General features: G+C 40.6%; 1 protein-coding gene across 5 annotated transcripts in view; it reads right to left on the bottom strand.

Moving 5' to 3' along the window:
• Positions 1-37: 37 nt before the first annotated feature.
• Positions 38-13,367, bottom strand: part of prex2 (phosphatidylinositol-3,4,5-trisphosphate-dependent Rac exchange factor 2) — a 91,591-nt gene continuing 78,261 nt past the window's right edge. For 4 of the 5 annotated variants that reach the window (XM_026179502.1, XM_026179501.1, XM_026179500.1 and 1 more), the window contains 5 exons: positions 12,702-12,768; positions 11,597-11,787; positions 7,894-7,996; positions 2,874-2,941; positions 38-1,053 (listed from right to left, as the gene is read on the bottom strand). In XM_026179502.1, the coding sequence (XP_026035287.1) occupies positions 1,008-1,053; positions 2,874-2,941; positions 7,894-7,996; positions 11,597-11,787; positions 12,702-12,768 (475 nt within the window). In that variant the 3' untranslated portion in view covers positions 38-1,007. Of the gene's footprint in view, positions 1,054-2,873; positions 2,942-7,893; positions 7,997-9,316; positions 9,398-11,596; positions 11,788-12,701; positions 12,769-13,367 lie in introns of those variants that run through there. The other variant, XR_003273317.1, reaches the window with a different exon arrangement.

Here is a 13,367-nt window from a genome sequence, read left to right on the forward strand (position 1 = left end):
GGAAAAATGGTCATTTTCAGGAGTAAATCAACTACTACCCCTGTAATCAGCTTTAATGTACATTTTACAAACTGTATACATGGCAGGATTATTATTATTATTTTGTAGGATTTTGAAGGGAATATGCAGAAAAACCCCAATCATCTTCATTTTTACATTGATCATACAGAGGCATACGGTCTATGTAGGAAACATCACCCTTTGCATAGTAGCAAGCTAGTCATCCACTCTACAATGATAGCATGTTTTAATCCTGAGTATTGTCAATATATATATAAAAATATAGGAACACAGAATATAGCTCCTAACTGTATGCTGTTTTATGTTAATACTGATAAAAATCACTGAAAAATCTTCATGTGCATGCCTAACAATCTGAACCCAGTGAGACAGTATGACTCTATCAATACTTTCCCCCCTTGTTTTTCTTTCTTTTTGCTAAATGCTGTGCATATTAACAAGTGAATAAACATCTTTTCAAGAAACACACACACACACAGTCATATGATTAAACAGCACGGAACTGACAAAGCACTGAAGTCAGAGCTGAACAGAAGCTGACAAATTACTGGCTAATTTGAACAAATACTGTGCCAAATTACATCCAGTATCCTTCTAATCGTTTATTTCATATGCAAATAAAGCTAATACCATGAAATGCAAATGTCCCTCATAAAAACAAGAAGAATAACATGCAGACACTTAACTGATGGGATTAATTTTGTTCATTCATTAAGCTAATTTCGCTCCCTTCGCTCTGACACATTGTCTTGTCAGATGCATCACAGAATAAAAAGAAAATCAACAATATGTATCAAATACAACAGTGAAAAATGTAAAGTATTAAAACACAATCTAAGGTTTAGAAATTCTATTTACACTTTAGGCAGCTACTCTGGACATGTAAAATGAACCCAATAACTCTCTTTAATTAGATTAAGCTATTGGTGGAGGGAAAGCGTTGCTGACTCAAAAGATCCTCAAGACCTCTTCCTGGATGCGATGCATTATGGATCACCATCTGGGGGTGGAGGCTGGCACAGCTTGTACAACCTGATCAGAGAAACACATATGCAACATGACGCTTAATTACATTCAACCAAAGCGATGATTCTTCAGGCTTCAGGTCTTTGTTTGGAGTTACCGGATATGAGGATGCGTACTGGAAGCATGCAGTAATAGCTCTGTATTACCAAGTAAAACAATATTAAATATGCAAAGAGAGTAAAAAACAAGCAAACAACTTGTACGTACTAAAACTATGCACAGTATCTTTGTTACACTTGATAAGTCTGCCCTCTATACATCGTAATGTATAATATAAAGTGCTCATGTATAAGTCCATGAGCTGTTAAATCCGTATTCATTTGTTAAATTATTAAATGTAAAAAGTGTCCTAATAGTTTCCATACTTCTCCCAGTCAAAGCATGGTTTCTTCTGCCACCTTGGTGAACAGAAACATTGCTGAAGCAACACTTTGATTTGCTCTTGTCCGTGATAGGTCACTTGTAATCCAAGATCAAACTCGAGCAGCATGAGATATGATGAATTTGTTGGAGTGGACCCCTCTATTCTAAATGGTGGTATCAAGAAAACTCTCTTTGCCAACTGAGAATATGAGAAGCATTTGCGCTCATCTCTTCTCCGGGTTCTTTTTTTATTTATTTATTTTATAACAAATGCATTAATATTTTACACTTCACATCCGCATCTCCTGAAAGATCATTTCTGCACAGTGGAAAAACGCGGTCTCGTTATATTTTCCACAACATCACGTGAATTTCTCGCAACTTGAGCGTTAACAACACGTAACTACGGGGCAAAATGTAAGAGACCCTTCCATCTACAGATCAGCAGGAATGAGAGTCCATCTTGTAAAGACCCTCAGAGGATACATACATATCCCACAGTTGTGGCAGCTACTTATGCTGCAACACTTATGACATAAGCCTGCAGGGAGTGCAGTAATTTTGCTGCATGACCACAATGTCTCAGTGTCTCAACACTAATCATCCGGCCACTAAATTTTATTTGTCAATTTCACTAAAAGGTTCAAAAGGGCTGCCTCTCACACAAAACCTATATGCCATAGCCAAATGGCTAGAGCAGTCTTTGCCCTCCTGTTAAAGCTACTGAGCAACAGGAATCTTTCTGCTAATATCCCTAAAATGACCATTTGGTTCCAGACCTGTTGAAAAAGCACAGGCAGAGATCTATAGCACTACAGTACATGTCCTTCTGCTTAATTCTTCTCAGCTACTCAGATGGACATTATGGAGGCACTTTTTCATGCTGAACAACATCTTGCTGGGTCTTGCTGTTTAATTCTCTCTTCCAAAAGCACTCCAAAAAGCATCTTTTTTGGCCAATGTTATGTGCATAAATAAATAGTTTATTTTCTTACATAGCTTCCATGTCAGTTTCCTCATTAAATTATTGGATTTAATCATAGACTGTATATAAAAGACATACATAATTTTTTGGTGTAAAATGTGAAGCCAATGAGGAAGTGGCTTGACGCTTGATTTACATTTTTTTTTTCACCATTTTTTACAAAAAAGATAACATATGAATAACAGAGGCTCCTTTGCTATGCAGTCTAGTTAGTTAGCAGTAGCTAATCAGCTCTACTCTGTGCTCCAAATATAGTCATGTCTGGTTAATAAATACAGGAAACCCAGAGCTTCAAACTAATGGTCAACATCCTGTGGTTAAATTCATTTTTTATGCCGTCCATGAAAAGAAGTGCGAAGAAAGATCCATAACATGAAGTTTGGAAAAATCCTAAAAAGAGTGGCCTCAAAAACAAGAAAAGCTAATGACCTTTAACTAATGTTGCCAAATGTAAAACGAGTGGTGCCTGTAGCTTTACCTTGGGACGGACGACGGCGTGCGATCCCTCACTCCCAGGTTCTTGGCAGAATTTTGAACTCTTGCCCCCTAAAAGACAAAAAAATAAATAAATAATAATAATAATAATAATAATAATTGAGGACAAGGACATAAATCCAAAAGCAACAGCCACAAACAGAAGCTGAATGAAACACCACAGAGAGAAGAGCTTAAACAAAGCTTAGACAATAAGCCGAAGAACATTTCTGCCCTCTGGGGGTTGAAGTTCTTTTTCCTAAAGCTACAAAATATATGGTTTGTCAGCTCTTAGTCATAATAAATGCTGAGCAATATCATTCAAACTGTCTACAATCTGACATCTCATGTGCTGTTCTTCCAATAATAGCTTATTGATGTTTATTTAATCAGGAGCACTGTGAAGTTTTGAGTCAGTGTTGACTTTAGTGGAATAGCTCTTCATGGATCTCTGGTTTCCCCTTCTCATCTTTGAACAGATTTATTTATGGTCATAAATTCAAAAACACAAGAAGCTCATATTTCATCTCTCCAGTGAGTTTTTAATTAACAACATGAGGATCTCCAGCCTTGAATGACTTTCAGCTGTCTGCAGGGGAGAAATTACAGGTTCTTTTCTAAATATTGTATGTTATGAAGCATATGAGGTGCACGGTGCATGTATAGAGTCTAAATTTAAGCTGCTGCTGCCAGTGTGTAGCTCTTCTTTGTTTCTGTGTAGGCAAAGGAACAATGCGGATTAGTCTTTGTAAGGAATTGTAAACCAGTAGTAAGGAATCTGGAAGATGAATAGGGTGTCTGCCTGTGTGTGTTACAGAGTTTGATTATGCCCAGTCAGGAGTATGTCTGCTCTTTGCTAATGTTCCTTTAGTCTGCTGGCTGTGCGCAGAGTCGGCAGATAAATGACTGTAGGGGGGCAGGAAGCAACTTAGGCTTTCAATTTAGAGGCACGAACACCTGCGCTCACAAACACACTGTCTCTACATCTGCGCTGCATGCAAGTAAGCAAAAAAACCACATAATCAAATCTTTTTTTCTTTTTTTTTTTTAAAGAGGTCATCAGCGGATCTGCATCTGCTCTTTGAGCAGAGAGAGAGCAAGCGGCCAAAAGTGCATTAGCCGACCTCTCAGTTACAACTCTGCCGTGCCCCATCTTACCGTCTGTTTCGAGTTACAGCCAGATAACAGGATAGCATCAGCAATTACTCGATGCCTATCACGGCCATCCATTCTGATGCCTCCAGACAGAGATGAACCCTAATGTCCCTGAAGGACACAGCATACAGAGACGACACCAAAACTATATTAAAAGCAAATTAAATAAGTGGAATTTTGTTTACACGACTCTGAAATTATCCGAGGACTTTTACAGACCAACATAATGAATGTATACTCTCAAAGGATGGTTCTGGAGACGATAAAAACAAAGCGAAGAGAACTTTAAACCACAAATCTGTGAAACTTTCAGAATCTTATTAGGTTCCAACAGGATATTACCCTTCTTGTTTTTACCTACTTCACAAGTAAGTAAAAAGAACAGGCATCTACATCCACAGCATCTACTCTCTCCATCCACTTTATTAGGTACACCTATTCAACTGTTCGTTAAACACACAATCTAAATTCCAATCATGGCAATAGGCTATCAAAACCAATATGTTGGTAACAATAGGTTTATCCTGTCCTATCTATTGCTAAAGCCCCACAAACACTTAGTAAATGTTAAAGTTTAGGCTTTCTGGAATATCTTCTTCACATCATTTATTATCACATTTTCTAATAAATAATCTTCAATTTTACGCCAATCTATACTACAGTTATTAAGATATTGTAGTCTGGGCCACAGTGGTGGAAAAGCAGGCAGATTCTGCCATCAATAAAGCAGCCAGCATGTAATTATCACAGGCTCAAATACATATAATGCTAAAGAATATAAGATTAAATATGGTTGTCCAGGAAACAGAGTTCAAATAGTGCATGCACAGTCCTTCGGTGGTTTATAATGAGCATCAGTTCGCTCACGCATGCAAAGTGCTGCCTGTAATCAGTAGAAATGTTTTCATTTTTCACATGTTGACTCTCTTTATGTACTGTGTCAGCTTCTAAAAAAATGGGAGACGTAATATTTGCCCCCAGCTTTAATTGAAAGTAAAATTAATTATGATGAGTATTTGTCAGCATTTTCAATCTGGTTTAAAAAGCAACGCTTACTTCTCCGCAAAATTAACTTCTTATAGATATTTTAAAAACTTGAAAGGGACTAGATTTTTCTTTTTTCATGAGTTCATAAGGCCAATGCTATAAGTTATTCTTTACCTTTAGTATAAAGCTGTACACTGTTTGTATACAGAGCAAATACTGGATGTATTTGATGCAATTTGGGCAAAGCAGGTCTACTCTCAGCGTGATTTGTAAACCTCCACGCAGCATTCTCAGTCTGAATTACGTTGTCTGGGCTTGATGGATGAATCCTGCTGGGACTGGATTCTGTGCTGATAACCTTTTTTTGTGAGCAACCGTGACTCTACAGCGAGAAAGAAGATGTGTCATTCAAATCCTGTGTGATATTCATATTCACCAAATTCATCAGCTGATGTCTGAGAGCAAGGGTAGGCACACACACACACACACACACACACACACACACACACACACACACACACACACACACACACACACACACACACACACACAATGCAGCTCAGATTCCCCAAAGCTCTCTATCTGGGCTGAACCACATCTCCTCAGTGTCTGTCCAGGTTAACAATGATACAAGGCAAGAGAAAATGTCTCACTACAGAATAAGGTTTACTTGTATTAATCTAAATAATAAATCCCCGTGCCTGCACTTTTCAGAACGGATGTAAAATATCCTCAAATCACAGCCTTCGCAACGAGGTTCCAAATGTTTGCCAGCTGCACACTACACAACTCAAGGTCACACGATGCACAAAGTTGCATCCTGCTGGCTGCCTTCCCATTTCTCTGAGAGGAGAAATTAAATGCCTCTTGTCCTGCAGGATCTGAGCCTACTGGGCAACCTCTCCTCTCAGTGAAAATAGCACTGAAACCACAACTGACACAACTTTCAAAGAGAGTTTGAGCTGTGGTCATGGTTAGAGCCTTTAAAAAACAATAAATAAATAAAAATGAGGTGATAATGTGTATACACTGAAAGACTAATAGGAATTTCTTCCTTTGACTCCTAATGCATATGCAGATAAACAAACAAGCCCCAGACTTTCAACGAGTCTGCTGAGTTTCTCATTACTCTCTCATTTGGTCCAATTCATATTCTGGTAGCAGCGAATGCATATCTGATCAGTTTGAAATCAGGTTTGGGGGGTGGAAGAGAGAAAGAGGCAAAACAAATTATAATGTAGACAGGAGCTAATGATTTTTCATGTGGACACCAGCTAATATTTCTTTCATTACCCAAAAGCATACTTACTGCCGGTTCCCTTTAAAAATATCATTATTACTGAAGTAATAGACTCTGTGAGAAATATTGACCAAAGAAGTTAAAATGGCACAACTCTTTCTATTCCACTCGACGAAGCGTGCGGTCTATGTGATGACTTCAGATGTAGAAACTGTTCTGTGAGTTGAGACACAAATTTTCTCAGAGTGTGAAAATGTCACCGCAGTAGACACAGCAGCAGCATCAGGATGCTGTGATGAAATTTAACAAAAGAGGCCAAGGTACATTCCAGGTGTGGAAATAAGAGTAAGTCATTCAAAGATACCTTCATGATGCTGTTCTTTTAGTCATCTAAGACAATATCTGTCTATGTGGGGAAGAAAAACTACCCGTCAGAAGGAAAGACGGAAGAATTATGCATTTCTCCTCTGCAATGTATTGTGTGTGTGTGTGTGTGTGTGTGTGTGTGTGTGTGTGTGTGTGTGTGTGTGTGTGTGTGTGTGTGTGTGTGTGTGTGTGTGTGTGAGTATTATGACTATTAATGTGTCAGTTCAGTTAATTAGCTCTCTAGTTTCCTTTCCACCTCTATGAGTTTCTTCTTTATTATTACTATTATTTTTTTAACCTCAAATAACTTCCATTCACTTTACCCTTATTCATTTATAAACGCCAACGCAGTAGTTATTCTTTTTAAGTCATCGTGGCAGGAAAATGGATTGAGAAGATTTAAATGCTTTAATTGAAAGGCACTTATTTTTCTTGTGTAACAATACTATATACAGTTGGCAGTGTTTGTAGCCCTCTGTGCAACACAACAGAGGACTGTAAAATCCAACAATCGAGAGTTGATTGAAATGCGGCCTTTCAGCTTTAATTCAAGAGGTTTAACAGAAGCATTGCATTTACTGTTTTAGTACAACCATTTTTAAAAACAGTCTTACATTTTCAGAGGCTCAAAATTGACAAGATGTTTAAAGGAAATGCGAGTCCTGTTCCCTCATTACTTGCTGAAAAAAATTAAGCAGAAAAAAGATTTGGAATTGATTGTTTTTGCAGTCCAATTCTGTGGAAATTCTTCTCCCTTTTTAATCTATTGACCGTTCTTCTCTTTTAAAAACAACCCTTTCTCTACTCTCCACTCGCCGCACTGTCTCCATGAGGTTTCACTCACAGGTAAAAGTTTCAGTCTTTAACTTTTTAGCTTTCCTGCTTTACTTTGAACGGGGTTACGTAATGTGTTCACAAACTGAACTGAAGGTCTGTAGTTTTGCTTTGTTTGCACAGCTTCCGGAGAAGCGATGAGGAAAAGACGCCACAAAAATATCCCGAGAGAATGAGGTGGCTGCCAGAGCAGCTTGTCATTCCCTATCAAAACAGAAGAGAAGCTGATCACTGTGGTGATTAATCACCTTGCATCATATAATCAGGGTTTAAGTCAAAGGCAGCCAGGTAAGCTCTTTTTAACAGCCATTCAAAGCACGATTATTTTACCTTCAAAAACACTCCCTCTGAAATGTCAGAGACATGTGTGTAAATGTATGGCACTGGGAAAACTACAAAGTGGACAGCGGCTCGTTATAGCAGACGTCTGCGAAACACATACCTGCTTCCTCATGACATCGGTGGCCTGCATGATGCAGCGAGGTGGAAGGCCGTGGTTTCGAGCCAGCAGGATGGCCTGCTCCAGTGTCACACTCAGGGTGCAGCTGTTAGAGAGAAAACATGCGGTCAGGCTTATTCTCATCAAACAGTGCAATGATGCTTAATCATCTTCTTTACCATCAATCAAAATACAGTATCCACTGAGGAAATCTGGGACTAGGACTTTGTGACGCCTAAAACAAAAGGTTTTTAATGTCTTTTCCCAATTCCATGACTGCAATATTAAAATGCAGTCCGTGTTTGACACATGACGGCAGTCGAGTAGCCTTTGCAGCAGACGGAGACTGAAAGTGAGATCTGACACTGAAACAAACATCAACTGAGAATAAAATCCAGCTCAGCTAAATTACATCACCATGAGAGCGTTTTGCTCCTCTTGACACCTTGCCATTACATCGCATTCTTCCCACCTCACCTTCGCTCGTCTTCGCTCTAATGAATCACTGCACTTGCTTCTGAAAAGTCAATCACCGCGAGCAAACGCGGCGCATCAAGAGGATAACAAGTTCGCTGATCTTTGCCTTAGAACAAGTACAAGAGAGGGACATTTGTGGCAGACCTCTGGGACTTGAGGAGACTTACAGGTTTTCTTGTCCTCAGCCCAGAGAAAGAAGTCCAAGGACAAGTCAGTGCTTCTCCTTTGGCAGAGGCGCTATACTCTCACCACCATAAGGATGCTATATGTGTAAAATGAGTGCTGACACGAGTCTGTGATTCATTAGTTGCAGCAAACTTTGTTCCCAGGCACATACACAGCCAGCTTCTTCCTCTTCTGCCTTTACACAGACACACGCACACACAGATGGCAGTGTGGGGATAGATCCTTAGAGAGCCAGTGACGGGCATCAAGGCTGCTGGATGACCTTTCTATGATAACAAGCTGTACTGGTAGATCGATCCAGAGCCTTTTCACTGCAAATTGAACTGTCCAAAGTTCCAACACTGCCATGACGCTGCTAAGAAATCTGAGCTGTTTGTTTAATATCGCCTTCTCTCATGGTAGCGTTTCACATTGACCGAGGAGAACGGAAGAGAAAAGAAGAAGAAAAAAAAAAAAAAGAGCAGATGTGAGACGGGGGACTTATCACTGCCAGAAGCCGTTACTTTGAGTCAATCAAATCAAGATTTAAAAGTCCCCTTGAGTTTCAGTTGCATAACTTTATTACAGGGAAACAAGATACGATAAAAGTAATGAACCCAACAATCATTTCCAGTATGTGCCGAAAGATATCCCAGGAGAGAATTTGCAGAGGATGTCCTTTCACAGGCCACCCCAGAATATTTTAAGCACCCGCTTTGAGCTTCCCACACCGATAAAGAAGTGGGGAGAAAAAAAAAAGCTAAAAAGGAGGATCTTTAAATACCTCTTCTGCTGGAGCACGATGAAGGAAGTGCAGTTCTGTGTGTGTGCGCGTTAGCCTGCACATTTTCCCTTTTGATTAGGGCTGGTGAGATAGTATGAGATGATTTATACCCATTTGTTTTATGTTGTTCCATCACATATCCCATTTACACTTTGTGTTTCTGCAGAGTGAGCCCATACTGATAAATGAACAAGAGAAAGAAAGACACAAAGGAATGAAAGATAGAATTAAGAGGAGAACTTAAAAAAAGGGGGGAAAGCATAAACAAGCCAAATATAGAATTAGTAGTAACTTTTTTTTTTGCTCTCAGTCAGTGAATCCTCAGAGTAACTGGGAAAAAAAGGAAAACAGAAACGCTAGGGTTTGCTAATATCACCCAAAATATCACGCTTTCACTGTTATTAAAACTCATCCATCAAGCCAACTAATCCAATCAATAGTGCCCGAGAAGACTGTCACACTGATAATGCAATTTCCACGTAGCTAATCTACTGGCTTGCTTTCACTGGCTTTTCAATTGTTCCAGATTTAGCCAGCGTGCTCATCATTTACATTTTAACAATTCGTAGTCTACAGAGAAAGCAGCAAAAATTGCTTCATTTTCCTACAATCTGTGCACTGTTAATAGTAGAAAGGGGTTTTATTTATTTATTTATATATAAAAAATTTCCCCACTCGCCCCTGTGGGCGGTCAATCCTTCAAGCTCAGGTCCTCTACCAGAGGCCTGGGAGCTTGAGGGTCCTGCGCAGTATCTTAGCTGTTCCCAGGACTGCGCTCTTCTGGACAGAGATCTCCGATTTTTGTTTCCGGGATCTGCTGGAGCCACTCACCTAGCTTGAGAGTCGCTGCACCTAGTGCTCCGATTACCACGGGGACCACCGTTACCTTCACCCTCCACATCCTCTCGAGCTCTTCTCTGAGCCCTTGGTATTTCTCCAGCTTCTCGTGTTCCTTCTGCCTGATATTGCTGTCATTCGGAACCGCTACATCGATCACTACGGCCGTCTTCTTCTTTTTGTCTACCACCACTATGTCCGGTTGGTTAGCCACCACCATTTTGTCCGTCTGTATCTGGAAGTCCCACAGGATCTTAGCTCGGTCATTCCCCATCACCCTTGGGGGCATCTCCCATTTTGAACCCGGGACTTCCAGCTTATACTCGGCACAGATATACCTGTATACTATGCCAGCCACTTGCTTATGGCGTTCCATGTATGCCTTGCCTGCTAGCATCTTGCACCCTGCAGTTATGTGATATCTATCTATCTATCTATATCTCTAGATATAGATAGATATATATAGATATATAAAAACTTGCACCGGGCCAAGGATTTGCGATTCACTCTCCCGTCATACAAAGTCCAATACGCACATCATTCTCCAACTTTGAAGGGTAAAAGAGTGTTTTAAGAGAAAGCCTGTTGACAAATAAACCTCTGATATGGCAGGTGCCGTCACCTGATGTGTCACTACACTTAGCCTGCGTATCTGACTGAGTTGTAGCCAGTAAATGTAATTGCAAACACACAAATATAGGCTGTAGGTTCATAAACAGAACTCATTGCACAGACAACTTTCTATTAGAGCTCTGTCAACCAGACCGCTCCATCCGCAGCCCTTTATCAAGCCATCAGTCACATACGGTGAATGCATGAACGAGCGTGTGCGAGCCTGCGCATATAACCGAGACAAAAAGATATGGAAACTGTCACACGGTAAAGGAAGAGGGTATCAGAGAGACGGGTGGGTGGGTGGGTGTAGGGGAAGAGCAGAGTACAAGATGAAGATGAAGGCTTGTACTCGGGATCAGCGGTGACAAACGATCTGGATATTTTTGTCCTCATGCACTGATGAATGCTGCCCTCAGCAGCAGGTGAATTAGGAAGCTGTATATAGAGATCAGTGAGAATGGAAGTAATTGGTCCATCTCCTATGTATGCTTTCCTCTGGTCTGAGAAGCATGTCATTAACTAAAATATCCTGCTGTTAATTAATGCAGAGAAAAGTGTATTAATAGAAAACCCCAAGGGAAAACAGTGTGGGGCTCATGAAATTGAGATGTAGCTAGAGAATAAATGAGATGCACGGGAGCAGGGAGAAACTGCGGTGGAAATGGGAAAGGTGAGAAGAGTGTCAACGCAAAACAGATGAAAGAGAAAGGAAAATTGCAAGTGCGCTGCCAAAAGAAAGAACATGATGAGCGCAAAACGTATAATTTAACTGGAGGCGGCCCATAGTGAGGTGGAAGATGCGCACAATACATGTGCCCACGCACTTACCGATGAACGCCGCTGTTGCACATGACAATGTGTGTGGCTCCCAGACGTGAGCAGAGCTCAGAGGCCACAGAGAGCAGCCCCACGCCAGAAGCCCCACAGGCGGTGTACTGACAGGCAGCGGTGCGGCGACAACTAATAAAACTTTCCATCAGACGGTAGAGCTCCTCCAGAGCGTTGAGGGGACGCATTAACTAGACAGAAACAACGCAGAGAGGTTAGTGTGGGATTAAATCACAAAGAAAAGAAAAGAAACTGAGTAGATTATAAGGTTAACATTGGCGTTAGACCATTTCTGTCTTAGGCTGTCATATATACATTGTTACAATGCTGGGCATTCAAGGGTGAAGCTTCCAACCAGCTTTTTACAACTTGATCTAGTTGTTGGCTGATGGGATATCCATAATATAGTCAGGCACACAGCCCACTGACCTTCTGATTATAAGGAAAGCTAATAAGTAGACATTTGGGTTAAAGGGAGGAGTCTACTAGAGCAGCTTTGCTTGATTCAAAGAATAAAATATGCAGCCATAGATGAAGATCAAAGTTTCCTTTAAAAGCCATTGCATTGACTGACTTGTTAAGGCTGCTTCATTTGTTTTTCATAGTGTGGCGCCAGCCTCTCTCAGACATCTGTACCTAGCAGATGTCTCAGATCCTTGGATACTGGCTTCCTACTGGTCCCACAGAACTCAGCAACAACACATGAAGAAATCAGCCTTTAGCCACTGTGCACCCAGGCTGTGAAACAGTCTGAGCTTCAGAAATCTGAGGGAAGGAGCTGAACAGCTGGATGTAACTTGGTTTTTCTTAAGGCGACTCTTCCTTTATACTTAGTAATTTCTTTCTCCTAAATACATCTTAATTAAATTGAACAGTTTTGCTCTTCTTACCTTTTGAAGACCATAAATTTATTAAGAAAAAATGCACTTTTCTAGTTTCAAGGTAAGTGACTGGACTTGACTTTAAAGTGTGATTTCCTGCTGTTGCCCCCCTTGTCTGTTGCAACACATGCAAACAGGTCCATTTTGCAGCATCTACTCCTGCTCTTCGGCTTCCCCCCATAGTGTCACAACTGTACTATGAGGCTGTGTAAGGTCGTTCTTACCTTATCTATGAGGGCTGCTTTTGGTGCAGAGCTAGGCGGCATGTTGGACTGATCGAGGTAGAAAGCCCTGTATGAGAAACAAACGTTAAGTTAATACATGTAGTGAGAGAGAAAACGCCACATACTAAAACCCATCACATGACAGAAGACTTTCATTTAATAATCAATCAAACGTTTTTCTATTTAGCGGTTCCACTGCATGAAATCCAAACTGTTTCCCTACACCATTAGGTCATCAGGAGAACTGGCTGGCTTTCTGGGAAAACTAGGCCACTTGCTCATTATGGACCGCCACCATCTGACTATCAATCATGAGAGTAACTTGGGCACAGCTAAGCAGAAACACAGACCAAGCATCTCTTGTCCTGGGCATCACTCCAAATGCCATTCCCTCATTCATTCATGGAGCACAATCAATATTCCTCTTCCTCCACTGGAGGCAGCACTGCACTGGCGTCCTTGCAGATGGGCGCTGTATGCCGCAATGAGTCCTTCTGAGGTGGAGTGCTACTGGTGCAAACTCAGCAGTCTGTGACTCCATCAAATCTCAGTAATCCAGCAGCATGCTAAAAATAGATACACTACACCACATTAAACACCCTGTAATAAAATCACATACTCCATTACCTCTAGCTAGAAGCAATTATAATGTTTAACGTACAGTCA

This window comes from Astatotilapia calliptera, chromosome 9, assembly GCF_900246225.1.
Source record: "Astatotilapia calliptera chromosome 9, fAstCal1.2, whole genome shotgun sequence".
NCBI classification, from domain to species: domain Eukaryota; kingdom Metazoa; phylum Chordata; class Actinopteri; order Cichliformes; family Cichlidae; genus Astatotilapia; species Astatotilapia calliptera.